Source organism: Neolamprologus multifasciatus, chromosome 17 (genome assembly GCF_963576455.1).
Source record: "Neolamprologus multifasciatus chromosome 17, fNeoMul1.2, whole genome shotgun sequence".
Taxonomy (NCBI): Eukaryota; Metazoa; Chordata; class Actinopteri; order Cichliformes; family Cichlidae; genus Neolamprologus; species Neolamprologus multifasciatus.
This window is the reverse complement of record NC_140455.1, coordinates 16827115-16854845: the sequence shown is the minus strand read 5'-3', so window position 1 is coordinate 16854845 and position 27731 is coordinate 16827115. Positions and strand designations below refer to the sequence as shown.

The 27731-nt window shown below is 41.7% G+C and overlaps 1 protein-coding gene and 2 long non-coding RNA genes across 5 annotated transcripts in view; 1 reads left to right on the top strand and 2 right to left on the bottom strand.

Moving 5' to 3' along the window:
- The first annotated feature begins 2686 nt into the window (after positions 1 to 2686).
- The window catches only part of kiaa0930, a 28845-nt gene continuing 3800 nt past the window's right edge, over positions 2687 to 27731 (top strand). Inside the window, exons 1-9 of one of the 3 annotated variants that reach the window (XM_085137017.1) lie at positions 2687 to 3096; positions 20779 to 20927; positions 23090 to 23194; positions 23278 to 23355; positions 23454 to 23555; positions 23914 to 24054; positions 24305 to 24493; positions 26443 to 26602; positions 27267 to 27422. In XM_085137017.1, the coding sequence (XP_084993143.1) occupies positions 2952 to 3096; positions 20779 to 20927; positions 23090 to 23194; positions 23278 to 23355; positions 23454 to 23555; positions 23914 to 24054; positions 24305 to 24493; positions 26443 to 26602; positions 27267 to 27422 (1225 nt within the window). In that variant the 5' untranslated portion in view covers positions 2687 to 2951. Of the gene's footprint in view, positions 5615 to 6636; positions 6726 to 20778; positions 20928 to 23089; positions 23195 to 23277; positions 23356 to 23453; positions 23556 to 23913; positions 24055 to 24304; positions 24494 to 26442; positions 26603 to 27266; positions 27423 to 27731 lie in introns of those variants that run through there. The other 2 variants (XM_085137019.1, XM_085137018.1) reach the window with 2 other exon arrangements.
- Positions 5176 to 6477, bottom strand: LOC146499203 (uncharacterized). Its single transcript, XR_014870066.1, has 2 exons — positions 6050 to 6477; positions 5176 to 5934 (listed from the first exon to the last, which is right to left on the bottom strand). It is a non-coding gene; the product is annotated as an uncharacterized LOC146499203 (long non-coding RNA).
- Positions 14269 to 17092, bottom strand: LOC146499202 (uncharacterized). Its single transcript, XR_014870067.1, has 2 exons — positions 15673 to 17092; positions 14269 to 15420 (listed from the first exon to the last, which is right to left on the bottom strand). It is a non-coding gene; the product is annotated as an uncharacterized LOC146499202 (long non-coding RNA).

Below are 27731 nucleotides of genomic sequence, written 5' to 3'. Positions count from 1 at the left end.
TACCAGGCACATCTCTTTCCAATAAAATGATGAGTTGAAGGTGGTGTGACTTTCATTTTTTTATTTTTTTTGGGGGGGGGGGGCTGCACTACACGAGAGACATCTCCAGGAGGTAAGATAAAGATCACTATTTTACATCATTATAGTAATAATAATAATAATAATAATGATAATGGATTGTATGTGTATGTGCATGAATATGTTAAGAAGTATATTTGATTGTTTGTTCTACTTTTTAAAATTTATTTATACAGTAAAACTGTTAATTTTCATTCGTTGCCTCAAGGTGACACTGCGTTTAGCCTAATTCTTTTCAGGCAAAATAATGCGTTAGCATATGTGTGTAGAGATGTGTTTGTGTGCATTTATAGGATCATAGTCAATGTTTTTTACTTTACAATCTACTGATAATTACAGGACATGGACGTAAAAACCTCTTATGCAAGGAAACCAAGGGAATGTGGAGTTAGGGACATTCCCTCAGAAAGTGAGGACAGTGAGCTTTCAGGGAGTGACAGGGAAGTGGAGGAGTGGATCCCTGAATCAGGTTTGAGGGAGACTTGGGAGCTCAGGGGTCAGTTGGTAAAGTAATTGTGTGTGTGTGTGTGTGTATTACTTATTGTTGTGGGGACACAAATCTGTTTACACACTCACATTGGGAGGTCTCACCTACTTTATGGGGACAAATGGCAAGGTAAATCCTTAAATTTTAGGGTGAAGGCTTGAGTCAGGTTTAGGGTAAGGTTAGGGTTAGGTTCAGGCAGGTAGTTGTGATGAGTCAGGATAAGTCTCCAGGAAATGAATGGAAGTTAATTGAAAGTGATGGAAACACAACATGTGTGTGTGTGTGTGTGTGTGTGCGGGCGCACGCGTGCATGGGGTTAGGGTCAAATGTCGGATGTATTTTGGTGGTTTATTGTTCTGTGAAATGTTTACATTGTTTGTTTGTTGTTTGATTATTGGTTCATCCTTGTACTAATAAAACGTGTTATAGAATAACTTGGTTTTGACTACTCTTGTCGCACAATGTTGCCTTGAAGCAACAAACCAATATCTGTTTGGGGGGAGGGTGTCAAACTTTATGATTGATATATTAATAGGGACCCTAAAGCTCCCCCAAAATACGGTGAAATATTTTTTTCCCCAAAAAATTAAAAAGTCATGCAATAGAGGGTTTTAATAAATCCGTTTAAAAAGTATTTATTATTTATCTACGGTACAAGAAAAAAAGTCATACTTTTATTTTCGTTATATATTTTATTTTATTCAATTATTTATTTACGTTCCGCGACTTTATCTCGTAAAACAATGACGTAATCCTTTGTCTTGAACAAAGGGTGTATTTGTTTACATGCACTGCTTTGTCCGGCGCTGAGGTCTGGTCTCTGTGTGCGGGGTTTGCTGCGGGACGACGCTGATGTTTTGCAGAATTCCGTGACTGTCACAAACTGGGACCTAATCGCGCCTTCAGTGAAATTCAAAGGTTCATTTCTCAGGCTTGAAGCCGTTAGTAAACTGAAGCTGAAATATGACCAGAAGATTTATGACGACTCACAGAGACGCAGATTTTCAGTGTTTTACACTCGAATTGCTCTCCTTTCTCTTTGCCGGCCAGCAGGGCGGGGACTGTCTCCCCATTACAAACAACAGTAACAAAGGTGTGTTTGATTTATTAGCCGCTGAGCCCCGGAGGGTGGTAGACCAGCGACATCCTGCAGGACCAAAGGGATTTTTTCCCCCTTCTCATTTAATTTAGTTTTGAAGTTTAGATTCAATAAACCTATATAAATGTTTAAATTAAAAGAAAAAAAAAATGCAGTCTTTATTTAATTATTTTATTTCTCATATATTTCATTTTCAGCTCCCAGTTTAATAAGAAAATTATCTTGAACTGTTTCCTTAATGTCATAACTGGAATTTTCTGTTGTAATTTAAAATTCATCTAATAGTTTTTAGTTCTTATCAAAATTTATACTTTATAAACCTCGTTTTATAATTTTTCAAAAATATATTTTTTTAATTTAATTTAACTTTGTATCTTAAATGTTTCTTGTTTTCTTTATTGAAATAAAATTTTCTTGAATCTGATTTAATATTTTAAAAGCTTGTGTTTTATATTTTAACTTTTTCTTTTACATTTGTCGGTCATTTGGAACAGATTTAATCACACCTCAATACACCCTGTCACTTTTGTATACCACGACATATACTTGCATGAATACATCCTTTTATATTTATTTATATTCTATATTTATCTTCATCTTTATATTTACAGCTCTATATCTATCTATTTATCTTAATATTTATCCATCAATATTTATTTTTCTACACTAAATTTATTGAAGTGCTTGATGTTTGTTGTATATTTTCTGCTATGACAGCTCAATTTCCCTCTCGGATTAACAAAGTCTCTGATTCTGATTCATGTTTATTTTTGTTTTACATTTTGTTTTGTTTTAAATTTGTCCACTTTTTCTATTGTTTATTTAAGCTTTTGTTTAACATTTTGTTTTATTTTATTATTGTTTATTTTGTCTAATGTTTGTCTGTTTTTGTTCAGGCGGACAGGTCCTGCAGGATCACTGAATTCTTCGGTACGTATTTTTCTGTAACACCTCAGCGCTCTCACGCTCGACCTGCGCGTGCCCGCCGTCGCGGTGCCCTGTCCCTTTAAGAGCCTCGTGTTGTTACAGGAAGTGTGAGGGGTGTTTCCAGCTGATCTGAACAACAGAAGGACCGGAGTCTCCCTCAGCAGTCCGACCTGTCTGTGCTTTTTTCGGGCACCTTAGCAAAGCCCGCCGGTCCCGACCTCCGGCGGCTCCTTTGCGCCGCGAAGAGACAGTCGTTCCGGGGTAAATCAGGAGGAGAGCCGGGGGCTTATTCTCGTCCATAGCCGTGAGCCGGTGCCGTCGGAAGCTGTTAGCTCGGACTGTCATGATCCCAGCTCGGAGATGGCGTCCTTCCCCGGTTTGTGTAAGGCTGTCGGGCCCGCGGAGGAGGAGAACGGGGAGCTGGACGGATCCCTGCAGCAGATGCTGAAGGCCATCGCGGACGAGAGGAGCCGCCTGAACAGCCGACAGGAGATCAGCGGCATCGGTGAGTGTCTGCGTGCTTCTTCGTATCCACACAGGCAGCACCTGAACTCCCGTGAGCAGGGATGAGCTCTCTGGCGTGTTTCAGGCTGGCTCTCATTTATCTGTGGGTCCGGTTTACTTTGGAGCAGGGCCGGATCTATCTGCTGAAGGCCCCCGGGGCTGCACTCTGGTGTTGAGACCCCGTGAAGACCCAAATACAGTGCTCTCTTCGCTTTCTAACCCAACAGATGTTTTCATGTTTAAGCATTGGTGGACATTTCTTTAAACTAAAGACAGGTGTGAAAAGGTTTTTTAGTTAACCAAAAAAGTCTAAAAATGCACATGCTGTTCAAACAGGGTTGGGGCTTAGAGCCACAGCGCACAGTGGAGTTTTAAAAATACAGTAAATAACTGTCAATGTTAAATAAGAAATTGCAGGTCCTCTAGTGTCCACCAGAGGCTAGAGCAGTGAGCAAATGTCCAACTTTACAGCAGAATAAAAGCCCCAAAATGTTGGAGTGATTATAAAATAATGATCTGAGGGAAGCTTTGATCAGTAAAAATAATAATTGACATAATGTAATGACATTTATGGTTAATTTTCTAAACTCTGAGCTCCACAAAGGTCAGTAATCTGTTTTCTGAGGAGGACCTGAATGTCTCCTATAATGACATCAGCTGCCGTGGATCCTCCATCTCTATGTTTCTGTTTTTTGCGAGGACTGTGTCGAGTCCTCGTGACTGCCTTGTCGCCCGGTCCTCGCCATGAGCCTCGTTGAAAATAAAAATGAAAGTTGATCTTTGCTCCGGCCTGCGTTTGCCGCCAACATCGTCAGAGCACCGCTCCGCCTGTTTCTGCTGCTCATTTGTTCTGATGGATAAATCAATGAAGCTCTGTTCACAGCACATGACTTCATCACAGCAGCTTCACTGTCATCACCAGGAGCAGAGCAAATGTCAGACACTGCAGTGCTACCTCTGCTTCGTGTCATCATACAGTCTCGAGCCAGGCCTAATTTCTTTCTTTCTTTTCCACTGTATTAAACTAAATAGAAATCATAGTTTGTACAAATCTGATGAGCTTGAAAACTGATCTGTGGTCTGACCACATTATTTCCTCCTGTCATTACAGAGATGAGCCCGGTCTTGGGTCTTTTCAGATTCTGATCATCTGCTGTAGATGGTTTTTAGGCCTCACTCTTCTTCTTTTGTCCTTCACTTGTCCACTTTTCCCTCTTTTTTTAAAATAAATAAATAAATATATTTTTCTATTTTTTTAGGACACACCAGAGATAATCTAGGTTTTCAGCTCTTTGAAAATCACCTTGTTAGTACAAAAATCGTATTGATGTTAAACTGTTTTATCTTTGGCACATTCTCATTTCTTTAACAGAACTAAAGAAATGAAGTGTTTCAGGGATCATCTGGTAATAAAAGACATGATTAAATGATTCGTTGCTCAGGTGGCCATCATGTGCAGATACAGCACTGGTTCATCTTTGAATTTGGAGCCTTTTCATGTTTGAATGATTCACAGGTCAGAGTTCAGAGAATTAACAAACACGATCCTATGGAAATGCTCTGGTACGAGGACTGGACTGAAAAGAAGTGAAAAAGCAGCCAGTGTCCAAAGAAGAACTTGTACTGCTGTTTAAGAGCACTTAAACAACACTTAAACTCTTGACTCCTTAAAAGCAAAAGATGAGTTTTGGCTCAAGACTTTTGCACAGTATCATAAACTAAACATTGGGTTTTGAGTGTTGATCACGTGAAACATCCTCAACTTAAATAATAATGAAACCAGTTGATGGAGTTTGACTCTACATGTTCCTCAAGGCTGTGGCTTCAACTTCATTATAACGAAGGTTTTATAATACAGTGGATCATTTATTAGCTGAACTCAAGGAGAGAAAGTCAGTCTGTGTTAGTTTTATATTTAAGGCCACAAACACAATTATTTAAACCGAGCTAATTTTTTTAACCCTGGAGAAACCATGGGGTCAAATTTGACCCCATGGTTTCCCTAGAAAACCAATGGGGTCGGCTCTGACCCCATGGTTTCCCTAGAAAACCAATGGGGTCGGCTCTGACCCCATGGTTTCCCTAGAAAACCAATGGGGTCGGCTCTGACCCCATGGGTTCTCCAGGGTTAATAGTCGGGATTAGTTTACAGTGACACAGATCTATTTTTTCTGAATAAGAGCAGGTTTCCAGACTAATCGATCGATAACTTAAATATCATAGAGAAGAGGAGTCTGTGGATACGTCACAGCGTTTGTGTGATGCCTGCAGTATCACACACATGCACCCCTGTGGTGTCACACAGGGCAATATTTAACGGTAAAGACTGTGCAGCGGGGCTGGAGGTGCTCCTGTTTCTTCATGCAGACTCTGTCGTGTCCTTGGATGCTCTTCTGCAGGCGGCTGGTGGTGACTCAGGTCTGATCCGACAGTGACTCAAGTCTTTGCTCTAATCACAGAATAACTCAGATCAGTCTCTCAGACGCAAAAACCTGGTGATGTCGCTAAAAACAAGCATGGTGAGTATATAAGCTCACACACAGCTGACAATCACGACAGCTGACTCAATAAGGAAACTGAGGTTTTTCACATTAAAAGCCTAAGGGATGTGCTTACAGTTCTGTTTTTGCTCGTTTAGACAGTAAGAATTTATTTTATTTCAGCTTTTATGATAAACCATGAGCTGAACATGCTTCAGATATTTCACTTATCAAGCTCTTCACAGGAAATGATAACCAGCTGCCTCCCTCCTCCATGTTGGGGAAACGTCCTCCAGCTCGCCGCTGAAGAACCGCCATCACTATCAGACCGTGGGTGGAGAGGCTCTCTGGAGAGTCAGCTGAATGAAAACACGGGAGAGGAAGGGGAAAGGCGAGCTGAGTATAGCGGCGGAACTTTCAAAATAAGAGCATAAATCCATTGCAGCTAGCGTAGCTCTTGGGGCAAAGCTCCACCTGGGCAGTCCACACAGGTGAGGTCTGTGTGTGGTGACAAGTGGCATGATGTCAGCTCCGGCAGCACCTCTGCTGGGTTAATGAGCAGCTCAGAACTCTGGTTGTGACTATTATTCTGCATCCACACCTGAATAAACACAGCTGCTGAAAGTTTGATAGAAAATAGAAAAACATGGAGGGCGATTAGACCGCCTCGGTGGTTTTTATCGGTTGGTGCCGGCTCGTATAATTTGAATACGAGCTCTTATTTGAGAATTTACGGTCTGAACTATAAATACTCGCTGAGGCAGTTAAGCGGCAGCCAGGCGAGGCAGAGAGATTAACACGAATGATTTAGCTTTAATTACCTCCTGCTGTAAATACTCTGACATCAGCGCAGCTTTCACGCTGACGCTAACGGAGAGAGCGTCCATCGATCGTCTGAGATCTGCTCTTCAGGAACTGTGGTGCAGAGTTACCGCCGATCTGACCGTGACTCGCTCTCTGCTGACAAATTATTACAAATCCTGCTAAATATTTAATGAGGCCGCAGTCCGAATCCGGGCAGAGGTGGTTGAAGTGCTCCAGTTTGTGTCTACGTGCACATATGTGTGTGACTGCAGGACGTCACAGCAGGAGGCCTCCCATCTGTGTACAGTCTGTCTGTGGAGTGGACTGTTGGAGCCAGACTGTAAAGGTTTAATGTACAGGACCAGTTGTTACCGTCTATTTCCTTTAATAAGCGAATGCAAACATCTCAGTGCTGCGTTTATTTAGCCGATTGGTAAGCTTTAATTTATGTAAGGCTGTAAACTTTGAACTTCTAGACAAAGGTTTTTGTAATTTGTTTAACAAAAAGTAAAATCAGACCTGTTTGGATCATTTTCAGAGTAGCTTTGCATGATTCACAGTTTAAAATAATCCTGTATTTATTCCCCGAGCCTTGCTTTAAAACTGTATTTCCCAGATCGTTGGTGAGTGGTTGCTCGAGGTTACTGGCTGGTTTCAGCGAGGGTGACAGCAAAACAAACCTCCCTGTGGCTGCTTTGGTCAGCAGAAGATTGCTGCGGTCTCGTGTAGCTGGTGTGAAAGAGTTTCACTCAGTGTTTCTGCAAACACAAGTGTGACACTGGAAACGTTCCTTACCACTGTGATTTTAGTGACCCTCAGTGCACTCAGTAGGGATGTTTTGGTGCTCAGAAAGAACATTTTGATTATATTTAAAGTACAGTCTGTGTAACCTTTTAATTTAATATTCCAGACATTTCCTCCCAGGTTTGGGTTTGCCTCCAATGTTGGAGAGGAAGCTAAGCTTAGCTGTGTTGGCTTCATCACGTTAAAGTCAGCTTTGTGGTCATCATACTAATGCTCAGCTGGATGGTACGCCAACGCTCTCTCAGCTACAACATCTGTGACATGCAGATTGTATCAGAGCAGAACAGGGTTTTAATAGTTTTGCAATTTTCATTAGTTTTTATTTTTTATTTAGTTTTGACTTCAGATTTTCAATTTTATATCAGTTTTAATGAGTTTTTACCAATTGTTTGCTAGTTTAGTTTAGTTTTTATTTTTTGAAAATCCTTAGTTTCAGTTTAGTTTTGATTAGTTTCAGTTATAGTTTTAGTTGTGTTTGCAATAATTAAGTGTAACAAAATCCCAGTTTCATCATATCAGTCATTCTCTTCTGCTTATCCTTGGGTATGTTGCTATTCCAGCTACCATACCCTGCACCCTGGACAGGTCGCCTGTCTGTCGCAGGGCTAACATGCAGAGACAGACAACTCACATTCCCACCTATGGGTTCTTTAAACTCACCCAGGTATCTTGTTGTATCTTGTTATAATGTCACCTGGGCTTCAGAGTGTTGTTTAAAGGTGTTAAAGGCTCACAGCTGACTGAAGCAGAGTACAGTTCTGCAGGAGCCTCTGAGACGTTGATAAAAGTCCGGCTCTATTTATAGCTGCATATGCCATTTTAAAAATACATCAACTGTGTTATGAAGCCCGGCGCACTATCACTCATCATCTGAGGAAAGTGAGCTGAATCACCCCAAATCTCTCTGCAGCAGTGGGTAGAAATATCATGAGCCGTGGTAGGCCTGCTGCATTTTTCATGACAGTTATATAATCCTGTGTGATGTGCTTTGGAAGCTCCAGTGACCTGGATGAAAGGATGAACAAAGTGCACGCACCAGCGCCGAATGAACCAGCGAGACTCTCTGCAACGCCTGAGCCACTGAAGCCAAACGTCTGAAAGTGCTTCGTAATTAAGCTCAAATGAACTTAAAGAAAAATGCAAATACTCACACCTACAACCTTTGACTGGCCAGCGCTCATTCTGCTCCAAGGTTATTATCGTTAACGAAAACTAACGAAATAACGAAAACTAGAAGTGAAAAAACATTTTCGTTAACGGAAATAAAAATAAAAACAAAAAAAGGAAAACTAACTAAAACTATAATGAGTGTTCACAAAACTAACTAAAATTAACTGAATTTATAGCAAAAATGTGTTTAGTTTTCGTTGATGTGTGCGTGTCATACAATAGTCAAGGGTGAAAATGAAGTTTCGTTTCCAGATTTTTTTCTTGCTGTGTCTCATTATGCCAGCAGGTGGCAAGTACGTTAGTCGAGTCGTCTGTGTTGCTGCTCTGTCCACGCGCAGAATCATGTCAGGAAAAGTCGGGGCGAAAGCGCCAGAGTCCAATTTGGGATTACTTTGAATATGACTGTGTTTTGGATAAAGCAAGTGTCTTGTAGTGGAAAGAGACAAATTATGAGGGACATTTCTAAAGGGAAAAAAATCCCACAAACCTTAAAGTGCACTTGAAAAGCTCACACAAGAAGGCTAACCTAGCTTACCTTGAGAAGGTAAGGGAGCACACTCAACCCTCATCCCCAGAAAACAGAAGCTAACCCCAGGCAAGGCAGCGTGCTGCATCCCGAGACAACAGGACGGGGATATCTACATAACTGTGTGAGTCAATTACCTTCAAAAAGTTTATCAATTCACTTGAACCACAATTACGAACACCCGGTGCTGCAAGAGTTAATAGTCTCATTGGGCCAAGATATACGTTTATAGTTGCCTGGTATCAATGGTTGTTCATCTGCCTTTATTTATTTACAGTGTTGGGTAAGTTACTTTAAAATAGTAACTTAGTTACATTACTAGTTACTTCTATCAAAAGTAACTCAGTTACTTCAAGTTACTCGTTACTTTCAAAGTAACTAGTTACTAGGGAAAGTAACTTTGGTTTTACTCAGAATTCTCTTGTTAATGTGTTGCTTCCACAACTTTGCCAGTCTTCTAGCTTGCTTACTTGCCACAAGTGCACTGTGCCACCTACCAATAGAAAGGAAAAGATAATGTGCATTTTACCACGAGAGAAATCCCACGCCTGGACCATCATTGACTGCTGCCATGATTCTAGCCTACGTCATAGCGTCATGTGCGCCTTTTACATCCAACACAAAAACTGCAGTCGTGGTGCTTTCGATTGTACTCAGAACTCGGAAATTCTGCCTTCTGAATAGGAAGATGTAGGTAACACCAGACTGCAGATGAGCTGCATACAGGGCTGGACGGGGACAAAAAAATCGGCTCGGGCATTTTGACTAGAGACCGGCCGCCATTATAGGAAAAATCATAAAGCCTTTGAATGAAAACAAACACTGTTGTGACAGTGATGTACACTGTTTTGATGGTATATTTGCATCAATCTATGAATCGTTTGTTCGCAAGATTCAGATAATTATTTTTTAAAAGCTAGACATTTTAAATGAGAATAAGAAAGAAAAGTATTTCTTTGTGCCCACCTCTCCCTGTTAATGCCCTACCTGGCCCCCCTGGCAAAACTTTGCTAGATCCGCACCTGCACAATTACCAGCTGTCAGCTACCTAAAAAAGGATCCTGGGGTTATCTGTCTCTCAGAAACAGTTCATAACTTCCCTTCAACTCATTCATGTCACCTAAAAGGTAAACCTGTATCTCCATCACCTGTTCAGCTCTGATGATTCAGTAAGGACATCTCCTGGTTTCATGTTTCCCTCTCACCAGATAACCAAACCGACATCATGACCAGCAGCTTTTTTGCAGCTGTGGCTCCAGCAAACATCAGCTGATACTAGAAATTAATATTAAATAAATTCTAACAACAGCTGATCAAGCTTAAACTGCTGCTGTTGTTTAACACGACATCGGCTGGTTTCCTCTTTCTGGCGCAAAGTGGGCCATAAACAAACAAGAGAGCCGATCCGCTGGTCATTGATCAGTTTTCATGATTGAAGTAGAAACGGGAGAGGGAGGGGGGAGAATGAAAGAAGAAGAGGCAGCTGTGCAGCAAAGACACAGAATAACTCCAGCTTTGTGCCTTTTTCATTGTAGCTGAAGTCCGGGACAAACTGTTCCTTTTCACCTCAATAAGAAACGCGTAATATTTTCTCTGAATACCAGACGGGACGGTTGGCCACTCTAATAACTTATGAACAAAATAAAGTTCAACATCATTAACTTCATAGCACCCACCCAGCTGTATAGAAACTCTGTCATGCTAGCTAGTACGCAGTACGGGAAAAAGTCAGAATAACGAAAATAAACTCCACCTAAACTTGGTTTATATCTGACCCAGATAGACTGCAGGTCATAACTTCTTACCTGAAGTTCAGTTCACACTTGGACCGGCGGCCGCCTCGGGTCTCTTTTCCTCCTGCCTCCCTTTTCCCTCATCCACCTGCTGCCTCCACCACTTGCTAATGTTACAGAATCTGTGGAAGCTCCGCGATAGCCACCACACGAAGTAACGAGTAACGACCCTATCTAAATCCCAGTAACGACTAACGCGTTCCTGGTTTTGGCATAATAACTAGTTACCGTGCTCGTTACCACAATAGTAACGTAGTTACTGTAACGCGTTACTTAATAACGCGTTAGTCCCAACACTGTTTATTTATTTAAACTAAATGACACTGTTCAGCACATCAAGGCTGACTCATCCTCGACTCACATCAGAATACATTTCCATGAATGTAATTCATACATTACAGTGAGCCTTCACGGGCTGATATTTTTTTTACAGTTCATGACGTCATCATCTTCACCTTCGTTGCAGTGTGAAGCTGTGATTTCAGGGATCTGCAAGTGGGGTTATGCCACACTCAGACATGGACACAGTTTCTGTCATAAAATCTTTTCATGAAAGACTTTATCTGATCGATCATGCGGACTGCTTGGTATGACATGCGTGGTAGCTAGTGATTTCCATGATCATGTCAGCAGAAGTGGTTCATATGGGACTCAGCAGGGTCATCGACATATGTCATGAGGAGTTGTTGAAGACCCCAAAAAGTTTGAACATGCTGGTTTTCAGTCAGGTTAATGTAAGGCAGCGCTGGTTTTCTTTCATTCGTATTTTTTAATTTAACCTTGATTTATACAGGTATTCCCATTGAGACACAATATCTCATTTACAGGAGAAACCTTTTTGGACAAACAATTATCACACCAAGGGAAAAAAACAACTTTTTAGTGGGATTTAAAGAGAGCTGGGGGACTCTCTGGGTAAGTTTGGCTATTCTTTGGGTGGTTGGAGTGGTAATAGAGGTCCTTGACATCCATTAGGTGGTTTACGTTGTCATCAGGAGAAACTGAAACATGCTAGTCTTTTAGTGGCATGTTATGTGGTGTCGCAGCATTGGTCTTCTAAAACATTTAGTGGCCATTATCAGTCCTGATCTGAACCATTGGTTCAGTCTTCTGCATCTGACCATAACTGGGCTGATCTCGTATATCCTGAACCTGCCATGGTTAGTTCCTTTAGGAGGTTTTAGTAGGATTTCAAGACAATTGTAGTCAAACTTTTGTTGGTTCCAGTGGCAAGAAAGAAGGTTTGAGTTGCCATTAGGGAGGTTTGAAGAATCCTTTGGCTCTAATTATAAATGCAATTCAATGGGCAGTTTTAGGAGTTCTAGAGAAAATGTAGGTGCTTCCTTTAGGTCTATATGTGGTTCAAGTTCTCTTGTAGGAGGCCCTTGGTATAGTTTAGGTCAGGGGTGTCGAACTCCAGGCCTCGAGGGCCGGTGTCCCGCAGGTTTTAGATATCACCCTGTTTCAACTAGAGATGGCACGATACCACTTTTTTATGTCCGATACCGATATCATAAATATGGATATCTGCCGATACCGATATGAATCCGATATAATGTGTTTTTTAATCAATAAAACAGTATTTTTAATATCTTGCTGCATTTTGTATAAGTTCATACTCAAGTAAAAAAAACAAAACAAAACACTAAAGCTATTCTGTTATACCTGTATGCAAAAAATACACTGCACCCAAAATATTTCATAGTTCAGCAAAACTGATCAATCTAATAAACTTAAACCTACTCCATCCTCCCTATTCTGGTATTTTAAAGAGTACTTAGCAGAAATATTAAGCAACCTAACTAATAGGGTTCTAAAACTCCCAGCAACTTAAAATATAAAATAAAAAATAAGGAACCACCCCCCACCCTCCACCTCATGATGCCTAATCGACATAATCAACTTTAATTTGATGCAGTGTGAAAAAGAAATGCACAGAAATAAATTATTTTCCAAGAATAATTAAATAGATTCAACATCTTTCTTCAACAAAATTGCAGACTGCACAGATGGTACCTTTCCAAAGGAAAAAGTACTATAGCTTACTAGGGTATATTAGACTTAACAGTTACTATATACAGTAATGGACTTCTGTACATTTTACATCAGATTAAAACTTTGGGTGTAAGATTCGGATAATTATTTATTAAAAGCTAGACATTTTAAATTAGAATAAGAAAGAAAAGTATGTCTTTGTGCCCCCCCCCCCCCCCCCCCCCCTTTCCCTGTTCATGCCCTATCGGCCCCCCTGGCTAAACTTTGCTAGATCCACCCCTGCACAGTTACCAGCCGTCAGCTGCGTAGAAAAAAGATCCTCGTGTAGAAAGTAATATTAAATAAATTGATTAATAAATAACAACAGCTTATCAAGCTTAAACGTGCTGCTGTTGTTCAGCTGCTGGTTTCCTCTTTCTGGCACGAAGTGGGTGAAAAACAAACAAGAGAGACGGACTCACGACAGAAAAGCCGATCAGCTGATCATTGATCAGTTTCATGATTTAAGTAACAGCAGGAGAGGGAGAGAAGAGGCAGTCGCTCCATATATCGGTTGTTAAGCTTAACGCGGGAATGCTTTACAAACATTCAGAGATGAACTTACACACTTGCTTTACTTCTCTCTGGGATAACTTCCTCGGAGATGAAATGCCGGATTGCTAGCGAGGCTACACGCAGCCGCTCTATCACGTGACACGTACTGCTGCAACGTGCAACAGTTGTGAGCCAAGTTACGCCGTGTCGCAAGTTTTGTGAGGTACTTTTTTGATATTTAATGGATCGGATTTAAAAAAAAAAAATTTTTTTTCTCCGATATCCGATCCAGTAATTTACGTCAGTATCGGACCGATAGGTAATATCGGATCGGTCCATCTCTAGTTTCAACACACCTGAATCAAATTATTAGTTCATTAACAGGCTTCTGGAGAACTTCAAGACATGTTGAGGTTATAATTTAGCCATTTAAATCAGCTGTGTTGGATCAAGGAGACATCTAAAACATGGAGGACACCGGCCCTTGAGGCCTGGAGTTCGACACCTGTGGTTTAGGTATTGTTGGAGTCAGGGGCGATTCTAGGATCAGAGCTTTGGGGGTGCTGAGCACCCAGAGAGCTGCCCAGCCAGGCAAGATAAACCTGTCTCTCTCAGTCCCTGCATCCTTAAATGTTGTCCCGAGTTCTCTCTGACTGTCACTTTGGTGCATTTAAACCCCTGTTCCTCCCTGTCCTCATCGTCTGTTGTCTCCGTCTCCGTTATCAGTCATCATAATTTTACTATCTCTGTGCAAATCTGCAAATTTCTTTATTAAATCATAAGATTCTTAAATTCATCAAGTCTCTCTGTGCCTGGGTCCTCGTCAAAAAACATGACATCACTGCTTTGTACATTTTAACACAATTTAATCCCAACATTTGTGAAAGAAAAGCAAAACACTTTTTTGAAAAGTCTGTAACAAAACCATCAAATCTGATCAAGGTTATTTAAATGCTGCAAAAGAAGAATGGATTGGAATAAAAAAAAAAATACATATCCTAACCTTAATTACTGCGGGAGAATAATGAATGATGCTCATAGTGAGTAAAAAGTAAACTGAGTGCATCTTTTGGACAGAGATTCACTTTTAATGTGGATGTATAATATAATACAGATACATAAAAAAACACTCCCAAAACAGAATTATTACAAATAAATTATTACAAAATATTAATAAAAAAACTATAAAAATCAAGGCAACTTTGCATGTGGTAGAATGTATACAATGTATGAAAAAATCTTTACTGCAGATACTAATTTGACTAATTTAATAATACTAATTTTGTGTTGTAAGATTTATGACTTTCATAGTGGTACTTAGGAGAGCTTGACAATTTTATCAGGTGGTACACACTGTAAAAAGTTTGAGAAACACTGATAACTTAAGTGTATGTGTGCTTTTGGAAAACATTTAAAGCTGCTGTACAGAATCTTTGAAACAAGCTTAAAACATTTTTAGAATATAAACAGAGCATCTGCTTATCTTTACAGCTCCTCACTCCACCAGGGCAGTTTGGCACTTTCTGATATTGTGCAAATGTGATGTACGTACTGCGGCAGTCATACAGACAACTGGACGGTCCAAAAGTTGGCCTACCTATTACTGGCTGAGGTTTTAGTAGAGTTGTGGCTGAACCACATAAAAATATATTATTAATTTTAATCTCCCCAATCCATTATAATTTTATGTTGGAATGTTGTTAAAGAGGGTCAAAAATGTTTCAACCCAGTTTGTTTTGCAGATTCTGTATAGCAGCTTTAATATAGGGAGGACACAACTTCCAGATTGTGTGAGTAAAATTAGGTTTTTTCTCTTTGTCAGTTTAACAGTTTCTGTTGTGCCTGTCACTGTTGCCTGTCTGTTTTCTTACCTGGCTCTTCCTGACCTTGTACTTTCTCCTCACATTCCCCTCTTTCCTCTCTCCCTCTTTGGACTGGCAATCATACACAAATAGATTGTATTCAATTAGATGAAAAATTACATTAATATAAAAAAAAATTCTATTAAGATCACTAACAAAAAGTCCACTCTCAGTGTACTTTCAACCAAAAGGCAAATAACCAAACAACATGAACATCTAATAAAAGATATAAACATTGAAACACTGATCCAACATTATTCTTGATTGATGGATCATTTGATTTTACACTTTTACCTGAATGTGGCTCCTTTTTTTTGAAAAAACTTCCTTATATCCATTATGAACCTGGCTGTCTCTCTGTACGCACACACACACAACAGGAGTTATAAGGTTAATGGGCATTAAGTCAGTTAGCTAGTTAGTATCCATTTAAAACAGGACAGTGGTAACAACAGCAGGCTACGGACAATGTTAAGTTTTAGATTTTAAATAGGCTGTATACATTTCAATGGGAGCAACAGGACGGTCAAATGTTGCTGACTTTACCACAGAGCGGATTGTAGGGTAGCAAACATAATCGGAAAACATGTTTTCAACACTGCAGGTTACCTGGTGTAATGTTTTTCAGCTAAAAAGAAACATGGCCTGACTCCTACCTAACTATATAAAGAGTAACTGAAGGTTAAATGCAGCTAATATGTCCTGTTTTAAGCCAGACACTCCACCTCCGCTCCGGTGCGTTTCAGCCACCATCGCTCTGGCAGCAAGAGCGCTAGAGTCAGAGTAGGGGAGAGCTGGAACAAACCATTTTGGGGGGGGGGGGGTGTTTATCTATACTTTTGTTGTTAAAATGTTATGTCTCAAACAAGTACAGTACTGTATGCTTTTTATATTTTTAGTAGTGTGTCACACAAACAGCAAATATTGTCAAAAAAAAGTAAGAAATCTGTGGGGGTGCTTTGATTCATTTTGGGGGTGCTTCAGCACCCCCAAAAATGGGCTAAAATCGCCCCTGGTTGGAGTCACTACGAGGTTGTATGGAGCCTTTATTGGTCTCTGTTCAGGTTTTCAGTGGTTCAGGGTTTGCTCTCTCAGATGATTTCTTTTTTTGTTTGTTTGTTTGTTTTAGGAACCTTTCTGATTTCTAGAGCTATCCCAAACACAGTCGTCTGGGCTCCAGAGTTTCACAGCAAATACTCAGAAGATATTTAAGGATATTGGTAAACAGCTGCACCTCTGGCATGATAGGTGGATCCTAAATGCAAAATCTGGGCTGTTTGGTGTTCACATGTTATTAAAACAACAGGCAACAACACAAGGTGTGGCAACAGTTGACGCTGCACCATCGTCAAAACCCTGGAAGAATGTGGTTTGTCCTTCCTGCAGAGCTGCCGTTTTAAAGTACCAGAAATTAAAGGACTGGTGGTCAAGTATGAGATGCTGAGGTTTAATAAACTATGCTGGCTGTGAGGCGTGGTTTAAAGTTACTGAGTCATTACTCTGTCTGTAGTTACCTGATATTGGAGCCTGAGTTAAGGATTTCTTTTGGCTGGTTCAGTGCTTCCTGTTGCTCTTTGGAGCTTCTTCTGCTCGGGTTGCCAGCAGGTCGTATTCACTGACTCACCCCCCGTCTGGGGAAAACATCCCTCATGCCAAGCGTGACTGGATGAAGGCCAGAGGTCACTTCCTTTCTACAGCCAGTGGCTCTGCCTGACTGCTGCCTTAGCTCGGAGGTGTTGACTTGTGTGAAATGTGAACAGCTTCAAGCAGCAGCCTAAACATTAATTCACACACTTGAGTTTCAGCTGTAAACTCTGAATAATGACTGCTGACATCGGGTAGTAACACTACAGAGGAAGTCTTAGTCTTTTTATAGGAGCGCAGAGTTACACATGAGTAATTTGGAGAGGCTAGACAACAAGACCACAAACACCCATCTTGGGGTGCTTGTCATCAGAGAAGCTTAATTACTTCTGCAGTAATGTCAGTTCTTTATGAGATGTTTATTTATGAGAAGTACCATTTAAAAATAAAAATAATAATAATTGTATTTACCTACCAGAACCAGTGATAAGTATTCATTTATTTCCATTATTTGCAGGTTTATTCAGACTCATCCTCTCAGTCACTCTAAATTAATTTTTTCTCCTTTAAATTGGACCCATAAGAAGTGATTGTACAATTACTCTGGTTTCATCTTCATCTCAAATTAAATTAAAGCCTGAACAAATCAAAGCAAATGAAGTTTATCCTCCTGGACCAACATAGAGTTAAACTAATTAATTTAATATCTGTGAAATTTAATGAAATGCCAATACACCATCACGGAAGGGCTTTATACCCACATCATGTGGTTTGGTTATTCCTCATCACGCTGTGTCTCCTTTAACTTTGTACTGATCTTAGAGTATTTATAATTCAATTTAAATTTTAATTGGATATACAGCAAAAGAAAATAAAAGGCTACTTATAAAATCTAGAAACAGAATAAAATCTTAAAGTCTGATCTTTAGAGAGGGGGACTTTTTAAACAGACGGGAGGTAAAATAGACCTATATATTTATAGCAGAAGGTCATTAAACAGGCTAAAAAATAACTGCGGACAGCCGTGTTAAAATTTTTACAGCAGAAATAAAGATGTTTACACCCTGATGCACAAACTGTTTTGGTTTCTAGAGAGAAGTTCCAGCTTCACAACAACTTTTGCCAAGGAATAAAGAGGAAGTAAAAGAGAGGAATAGTAAGAAAACTGTCACTATATGCAGATGACAAAGTGTTATTTATTAGAAAAGAGGAAGATTGTAATTGTTTATCTGAGACTGTAATATCAGGAGTCAGAGACAAATATAACTTGTATTAGGGCTTAAAGTTTGCATGATTAGGGGCGTGGCCTCTTTAACTGACTGGGTGGATGGTGACACAGATGGCTGGAGCTGCTAGCTGTCTGCTAGGCTCCACCTCAGCTAACTGGAGACACTGAACTGGCCCTCTGGGTCGTGTTTGTGCTGTTGGAGCCTCAAGGATCTCATAACTGGATTATAGATGGCAGACAGTTGGTGTCGTAAGCCACTACCTCTGTTCAAAGATTGTCGTTCACAGTGTACAAAGATGGCTTCTTTCACTCATCTTTCAAACCATCTGTCTTCTCTGTCCAAGATGTGAACATTGGCATCCTCGAAAGAGTGACCTTTGTCCTTTAGATGCAGATGGACAGCCGTGTCTTGTCTCGTCGAGTTGGCTCTTCTATGTTGTGTCATGCATTTGTGAAGTGGCTGTTTGGTCTCTCCAATGTAGAGGTCTGGGCATTCCTCGCTACACTGTACAGCATGCTCTACGTTGCTAAGTTTGTGTTTAGGAGTTTTGTCTTTGGGATGAATCAATTTTTGTCTGAGTGTGAAGCTGGGTCTGAAGTACACTGGGATGTGATGCTTGAAGAAGACTTGAGTTTTTTCTGATAAACCGGCAACATAGGGGATAACAATGTTGTTGAGTTTGTCTTTCTGATCCTCCCTAGATGGTGTCTGATCTTCTTTTCTGTGCTTCTGGTGTCAGAAATAACTTCTGACACCAAAACACAAAACGTTAGCAGCTAAAATGCAAACGCCGAGGCTTCTAAATGTGGCGTGGTGTCACAGTGGCTTTGTGATCCACAGAACAGGCGGTCCACAAAGAGTACAACTCAACAAGAACCAATCACAGACAGGAACAACCCCACAAACATCCAAACACACACACAGCTCAGCATCGATGTGTTTAATTTAAAACATGTTAAACTGTGTGAGGAATCAAAGTTCACCAGTTTTCTTTAATTAAATCAAAATTAGCAAAAACTCTAACGAGCGTGAATCTTAATTGGCTCCGGTTCAGCCGTCTGACCCGCTGACCTTCTCCTGCTGCTCTCCAGGTTTATCTGCAAGAGAAGCTCTCGCAGGAAGTTTAATTCGATGCAGAGTCATTCTCTGGCAACTGCCTGACAACTGTTGCTAAGCAACAAGGCAGGTGCCTCCGGCCTGTAAAAAGGTAGCAAGGAACCCGGGGTGACGGAGGACAGGGGGTCGATACCGAGTGAAACACAGAGCGTCAGTATGAAATCGATTGGTGTCTGTATCCTCTCACACTCGGCCCTGTTTGATCCTTCAAAATAAAAGCGTGTGTAGAAATCCAGCAGCCTGTGAATAATGCATGAGCCAATTTTATTGGTCATAAGGAAAAAATAACTGTGGATCTGAACAAAAGCTGGAGCTGAATAATGGAATAATAGATTTTAGAGACAGAGTGTGAACAAAGCACACTTCCTCTGAGCTGCTTTCAGACATTAAACACTCACTGACACCATATCCACAGGGAAAGGTCTTTGAAACGTTTAAGTCCAGGTTTAGTGTCAGTGCTTGGGTTTTTGAAGCCCGTCTGAATGAAAAAGGTTATTTTAAAATTTGATTTTTGTGGAACAGTTTCAGATTTCGTGATGTCACAGTTGTAGTTAAAGCTTTTATTGAAGTGCAGACCTTGAACCTGGATGTTTGGTTAATTAATCATCTGATTGTTTCCCGTGGCTGCAGGTTGGTTTAAACCTCTGAGGAGTACTGCTGTCCTAAATACCACTTGTGTGCTGCTTGACATCAGCAGCTGCTGGATTCTGTCCATAGATCAAGAAGATCGGTGCTGATGTTGGATTAAAAATGACTGAACTGTCACGGCTGTCTGTTATGTTCCTCGATATGAGTAAAGAAATGCTCATGCATGTATTTTTGCTGAAGGAACTCTTGTTGCCGAATAGTTTCTTCCCCTTTTCTGATTTTGTTCCTCTGAAAGGCCAAAATTTATAAAGAAGCTTGAACTGAGGCCAGATTTTGTTAGCAGTTGGAGAACAAATATTTTTTCCTCGAGCAGCTTGTGGTGTAAGTGTAAGGTAGGAATCACTGGATGTGTTTCAGGCTTCTCTGGTCTCGCCTTTCCTTCGTTTTCAACGCTGTGATGTCACACAGCACCAAAATGTATTCATTTATTTAGTTATTCAATGTTTGAAACATTAGTCATGTCACAATTGGTGACAGCTGTTAGCCAATTAGATAATGCTATGCAAATATCATGAGAGAGCAATATGTGCATGAAATAAACTGTCGGCTTTTTTCTAACTGCCGGACTTGGACCGTAAGTGGAGAAAAATGGTGTATTTACAGGTAAAAGTACTTGACTACACACTGCAGCTCTTAACAGTCAGGAACACCCACAACAGTAAGGAACGTGAATCCTGTCAAAGTGGTTTTTGTTGGGCAGTCACACATATATCAAGTACTTTTACTGTGAAAGGAAAGAACAGGAAGATGCCCATTCCAAACATGTGTACAACAAAGCAACAAGAAAAGTAAAGGATGGACGTAGCTTCTAGGTCCTAAATCTGCATTCTGCACCAGGGGCAACGACTGCCTAAAAGCTTCTGGTCCCATAAACATTGACACGTAAACACCTTCCTCATGAGTTACGATAGTTTCAGGAATAAAACATGGAGTTAATTCAGTAAAATTTGGTCATTAATGGTGTCGGGACGATTATGTGGTGTGCGCCAGTGAGCATGCTCAGACAGTCATGTCTAATCCATCCTAGTCATTTACTCAGAAATCGTTCCACAGACTGTTAAAAATCTGCATGAAGCTGCTTTAACCTGAATTCTCGTGCTGACTTGTTGTTTTGACCTCATGTTTCTTGTCTCTGCAGGCTGTTTTAAAGATGACCGCATCGTTTTCTGGACCTGGATGTTTTCCACGTACTTTATGGAGAAGTGGGCGCCGCGACAGGACGACATGCTGTTCTATGTCCGCCGGAAGCTCTCCTACGTCAGCGCCGACAACAGCGAGGGCAAGAAGGTGACAAGACACTTGATGTAAAGATTCATCATCGCTCACGTTTCAGACATTTGCAGAGCACCAGCAGAGCCTGAGGGCCAGGATTTCAAAATAAAAGGTTTCAGAGAAACATGAATGAGGCGGTGAGACATGATGGATGTGAGGCTGCATTTGTGTCTCTGTTGGTTTATTTTAATGCTGCTCCACATCCAGACCAGCAAGCCATCTATTATTCACCATGTTCAGGCTCGCTGTGAGCTGCAGTGGTTGTGTAACGTTGGTGTTCATGTGAGGATCATTCAGAGGGAGACTTTGACCCACCATCGCTCCCTTGCCCTGAGCTTTCCTACTACTTTTATTGTGAAAATGCAGAGTTTTTCAGACCCTTTCCTGCATCTCCTTCATTTATTTGTAGTTTTTTGTATTTTTACCTTCGGTGCACCTGACCTGTGAGTTTTTGGCCCATTAAATGACATATTGCAAATTTTGGATGTGGTTATGATAGTTTGTCCACCACAAGAGTAGAATACGTGACAGAAAAAAGGAAAATCAAAGAACTAAACTTTAATCACTGAGATGCTGGCTCGGTTATCCAAAGCACCGACCCAGAGTGGTTACATCTTTCCCACAATCAACCCTGAAAAGACCCCAGAGGACTTCCTGCTCTCTGAGGTGCTCACACTTTCCTCCGTGGCTCTGGCCTTAGATAAATCTAATCATCACATCTGTCAGAGTCTGCAGCAGAGCGGCTTCGCCCGCAGGTGGACAGTGTGGTTCATTTTTACTGCAGCGTCTGTGGCTGTCAGTCAGACTAACAGCAGATCAGACGATACAGACAGCAGACGCCATAACAGCCGGCGAGACGATCGGCAGCGACAGCAGCCATCAGCTTCCCATCACTCTGTGTCCTCTGAAGAATCCAGCTTCAGTCACAGGAACAGAACCTGAAGAAGAGCAGATCAGGAAAAACAATGGAACCAGCTGATGAGACAGAAGCCTTAGTCTCAGTAACTGAAATTAATCTGAGATTAACTCATTATCATTTTAGTTTTTGTCTTTCTGATCAAACGTTTAAACCTGCAGATTTTTCATGATGCCCTAAATCTCAGCCTCGTCCTGCTCTTCATCTCTGCTCGTCATAATTATATTTTATGAGCTCAGGCTCTGGTCGTCCTTCATCCCCCCCGCTGTGTCCAGGTCTCTGCTTCCTGTCCCAGAGCAGAAACAGCTCTGGGAACCTTTCTCCTTCACATTTGTAATGTTTCCAGGGAAAACTTATTTAAGCTCAGGAACCTTTTTCCAGCATTTGTAAGTTTAACCAGCTGTGAGCATCAGTGTGAGTGTGAACAACCTGCAGCAGACACCAGCTCCTCTGCTTCTGATCATTCAAAAAGTGCATTCCGGGTAATCTTTCAGCTGGCATCAGTGTGTGTGACGTGTGATTTGACCTTTTTGCGGGTTTTGGTTCTTCTTCATTGGTTTCATGTTCTCTGATGGACGCCTGGAGCTTCAATCGCTTTAACCCTTGGAGTTTGCGTGAGGTCAGACTGAACATCTGGACCAGAAATGGTTCATGACATCAAACTGAAGAAGCTGCACCTGGTTTAAGATGTGAAATCAAAATGGTGGCTGCCGTAAAGCAGGTCATGCTGCTGTGACGTGTTTGCTTCATCGTTCAGGTCAGAAAATGTTCATGAAGTTTGCATTCCTGTGAAATTAAGATCATAATCTCCTGCAACACAGACACACACACACACAATGGAAAACTAGTCATTTGACCTGAAATGAGCTTTGTGTTTTTGCTGAATCACCGTCACTTTTTCAGTTTCAGTTCATCAAAGCAGGAGGATCTGAGGCCACATAAAAACCACACACACACACACACACACAAGCGCTTCACAGGGAAACCATGACAACCGCTCCTACGCTCTAAATGGTTTCTGAGTGATATGAAGGCTGGCTTGTGGAAAACTTGTATTTCCCTCAAGATCAGAGAGATTCACCAAGTGGGCAAGGAAACGGTGGAGGAAGGAAGGAAGTAGGTGTATAGGCGGGATGGATGGGGAAAAAGAAAGGGAGGAAGTAGGAGAGGAAATCTGGGAGGAAGTAAGGTTGAAGGAGCTGAGTCTGATGGTAAGTGTGTTCAGACGTGGTGCTGATGGAGGCTCTGTGCTGTGTTTCAGGTGGAGGTGGAGGTCTACAGGAGGGACTCCAAGAAGCTTCCGGGCCTTGGCGACCCCGACATCGACTGGGAGGAGAGCGTCTACCTGAACCTCATCCTTCAGAAGGTGCAGAGCAGTAAAGTTTAACAAATAATCTTTAAACTGTTTTTTGTTGTCCTCACTAACCTGAATCCTGCACCCTCTTCCAGCTGGACTATGTGGTGACGTGCGCCGTCTGCACGCGCTCAGATGCAGGAGATATCCACATCCACAAGAAGAAATGTCAGGTAGGCGCTCTGCAGCAGCTCGAGCTGATGAAGCCACCAACTTTCTCTCATCCCACCCGTGATTTGTCTCATTTTATTTCCCCCTCCTGTGCTCACAGGAAGTGTTCGCATCTCCGAGTAAACATGCCATGGACAGCAAAGGGGAGGAGTCCAAGATGAGCTACCCCAACATCTTCTTCATGATCGACAACTTTGAGGAGGTAAAAGGATGTTTTGAGCTCGTGCAGAGCTTCTGTGGTGAAACGTCTCTGAGCTCACAGTGCTGTCACACTGAGGAGGGGAGGTGGGGGAGGAGTGAGGATGGTGACTGAAATCAGCTCCTGGTTGGTGTGCAGATTAGCTGATGAAGTGTGACTCGATCCATTTAAAAACGAGCTTGTGCACAAGCGCAGCGTTTTTACCGCCACAAGCAGCAGAGTTCGCTCTGGGACAGAAACCGATGATCCTCCAAGGCAAGGGAAACGCTGCTGACCACAGTCGCGAGTCGATGTTTCTGCTGCCGCACAGAAAGACACGGGACATTTGCAGGTGAAGTCATGTGACCTTCTGTTTGTGCAGGTGTTCAGTGACATGACGGTGGGTGAGGGCGAGATGGTGTGCGTGGAGCTGGTGGCGAGCGACAAGAGCAACACCTTCCAGGGCGTCATCTTCCAGGGCTCGATCCGCTACGAGGCGCTCAAGAAGGTCTACGACAACCGGGTTAGAGACCAGAGCGTACACCTGCACACATGAATACCTGCACACATGAACACCTGCACACATGAACACGTGCACTACACTAGCAGAAACATGCTACAGGAGTGTGAATGTGTTCTTGTGTAGCCTCATTTAGCATGCTCACATTTATGAAGTCTTGACACTTGGGCTAAGAACACCTGAAGACTCTGAAGCTCTCAGGTGTGATTGGTCAATCAACTGTCAGCAGTTTGACGTCCGTGTCGTGTTTCAGGTGAGCGTTGCTGCTAAGATGGCCCAGCGGATGTCTTTCGGCTTCTACAAGTACAACAACATGGAGTTTGTGAGGATGAAGGGGCCGCAGGGCAAAGGTCACGCTGAGATGGCCGTCAGCAGGGTGCCGACTGGCAACACCTCCCCCTGCGGCACCGAGGAGGACCAGGTGTCACCCATGCACGAGAGGGTGAGGGAGAAGATGCAGTTTAAATATTCGGTCCTGAGATTTTTCATTTTTCTCCTCTGAATGTCTCCACGACAGATTGAACAGCTGTGTTCATGACCTCAAATGTGATTGAACGTAAGCATTTTACTGTAATACTCTGTGGAGAGGACGGGGACTGCTTTATGTCTCAAACCAAGTTTTTCTTCAGAGGATGAAACCAGCTGTGATTAGGTTGAAATCTGAGTTACCACAGGGAGGCTCGTGTGATCATCCACTACAGAACAACACTGCAGGTGGAGTTCACTTTCATCCCCGAGGCCGATAAACAGTTTGAACCTTGTACTGAAGCCTGTGCTTGCTCTATAAAACCTCTTTACAGTAGAGCTGGATATGGTACACTTAGCTTTATGTTGTGATAAAAGGATCATTCTGCATAAAATCCATCCAACAGTCTGTTTTACTGCTATCAGAGTTTCTTGGACACCTTTGTAATCATGTCCAGACCTTTGTTCCTGCTTACATTAAAAAGAAAAGTGAATGAACAGCCCACATCTCTCCACATCTGTGCATTAAAAGGCTTTTGATTGAATTGTCCAGTTACAACAGAGGACTGTAATGCCTCAGCAGCTAATTAAATGTTTCAGTTTAACCTCTTAAATGAAATCTGAAGGTCTTCACCTGAAGCTCATCTCCATCACAGAGCTGTGATGAAAACCTGCTTGGCTCGGGCAACCACTGGTGTGGTTTCACTTCTGTGTCCAAGATCTTTGAGAAGTAGAACAGAAAACCCCAAAACTCAGGAAGTGAGTCGAGTGAACGGCACGAAGCTCTGCTCAGACAAAATCAGGTCGAGATCAATAATACATGCAGCTGGACTGACTGTGCATCATTTAACAGCCGGATGTGTCTCTCGCAGAGACGTCTGCTGGAAGGAGAGCTCAGCATGAATCCACTCTTTGATTATTGATCTGAACAATAATTTAAAAAAAACTTCTGGGAGAGCTGAAGGAATAAATTTACTCGGCTTAATTGGGGCAGCTCTTCCCCACAAATAAACTTCAAACTGCCCGACGTTCCAACAGGAAGCTCTCTGAACATCAGGACATCACACAGAGATGTAGAAGAAAACGTTTCAGCTGATTTCCAGCTAAACTTTCTCCTCATTACCAACAAGTCTGGTGCTGGTCAGGTGTGAATTTTAGGATATTTACACAGTTAATTGTTAATTAATTTTAGCTCAGGTTGGCTTGTGTCTCTGTAATACAAGCTGCATATCATCCCACCATCACCAGCAGGACAATGATGCACAATCAGCAGATTAAACCACTAATCACCTGTGAACCACAGACAGAAAAGCCTAGACTCCTGTGATGTTTTATTAAATATAATCCACAATGTTGTCCGTGAAAAGCCCAAATTTCTCTGCTGTTACAGAGTAAGATGTCCCCCAGGGTTCGACATTAGGCCTTCTGATATTTGTTTTTGTTTTTTTTTGTTTTTTTACTTGAATAAGACTTTACAGCTGAACACAAAGTATACTTTTTTGCTGACGATGCCATCCTTTATGAAACCTTCTTTGAGCCCCTCCTCTTGGGTTTATTTGTGCCTCTGTTTTTAAAAACAAACAAAAAACCAAACATTTGCTCCTTTGAGGCTTTTAAATGTCTCGATCGATGGTTCCGATCTCTGTATGTGACTCACTTTATTAATGTGAAACTTCCCAACAAGACAAACAGTTTGGGTTTTAGAGAATTTATGAGCTTTCGTGTCCCTGCTCTGGTCACCAGCCCTACACTTACAGTACATCGGGAATTTAAGGTTGGATTGCAAACGAATAAAATGAAACTGAGGATTTCAGCCGGTGAAACATCTCTTCTGTCTCCCCGTCTCACTTCTGTATAACGAGGTCTCAGTGACATGTGATTAAATTTTACTTCCTGTGTGGACTCTAACCTGCTGTCCTTCCTCAGGTGACATCGTTCAGCACGCCTCCGACCCCGGAGAAGAACCGCCCCTCCTTCTTCTCGCCGTCTCTGAGGCGCAAGATGCCTCGAAACCGGATCGCTGAGATGAAGAAGTCTCACTCTGCCAATGACAGCGAGGAGTTCTTCAGAGAGGAGGAAGATGAAGGTAAAGACTGGCACTTCTGCCTCATTCCTGAGACGCTCACCACAAGTGTGGGTAAAGTTTTCCTGAATTAATTCGGTTTATTAATCAGGTTAGCTGTGAGTCTCTTTGTGATAACACAACATTAATAAAAGATCATTAAACAGTCGTTTATAATATACAGCAGTTCTCAGCAGCAGGTTCAAAATCTCCTTTTCCCCCTTAAGTAATCAAAGATCCAGAAACATGAATGTGTCACAAACTAGCAACCTAGAGTTCTCAAAACAGATCAGTAAAGCTCTAAAATATTAAATGTAATCTGTGCGGTTGTGGCTCAATAAACTAAACTCGTCCTGGAATTCAGACTTTGGGTTCCTGGATGTTGCTTGGTCGGTTATGGGGGAAAAAACGCTACCCGATTATATGTTGGCATGGTTTATGGTCAGAGCCACTATGATATCTGATCATCTTTGAACCTCCAGTAAGCAAACTTCTTGCTCCTCTGTAAGAAACCCAGCTGGAGAATTTAATGACAGTAAGTGTAAAATGGCGCTTACTTTCTTGTGGATGTGGCGCTACTTAAAGCTGAATTTTAACCCTCAGTGGGCAAAAATCTTTAATTTACTCTGTAAAACATTTAAGAGCATTACAAGAATGGTTTATTAATAACATTTTTTTTTGTGTTCAGATCTTCACACCACCACAAACCTCCGCTCGCGCTCGCTGTCGGGCACCGGGCGCTCATTGGTCGGCTCATGGCTCAAACTGAACCGGGCAGAGGATTATTTCCTGCTGTACTCACACCTGACCTACGTCACCCTGCCACTGCACCGCATCACCACAGGTCAGAGGTCTCACACAGCACCACAGTGCCCTACTACCCTCTGCAGGGAGACTGCGGGAACTGCAGGAAGTAAAGAATGACATTTTAAATTTATTTTAGGTCTCATTAATTCACAATAGTGATTCTATTGAGGGTTGAATAAAGGATAAAACCTGCCTTTGGATAATCTGCAGGATCAGGTTTGTCTTTCATTGCCCAGCAGGAGATCATTGACATTGAGTGTTTTGTGTTGTCAGTGACCAGTGTTGGGAAGGTTACTTTTAAAATGTATTCCATTGCAGATTACCCCATTTTGGGGCATATAATATA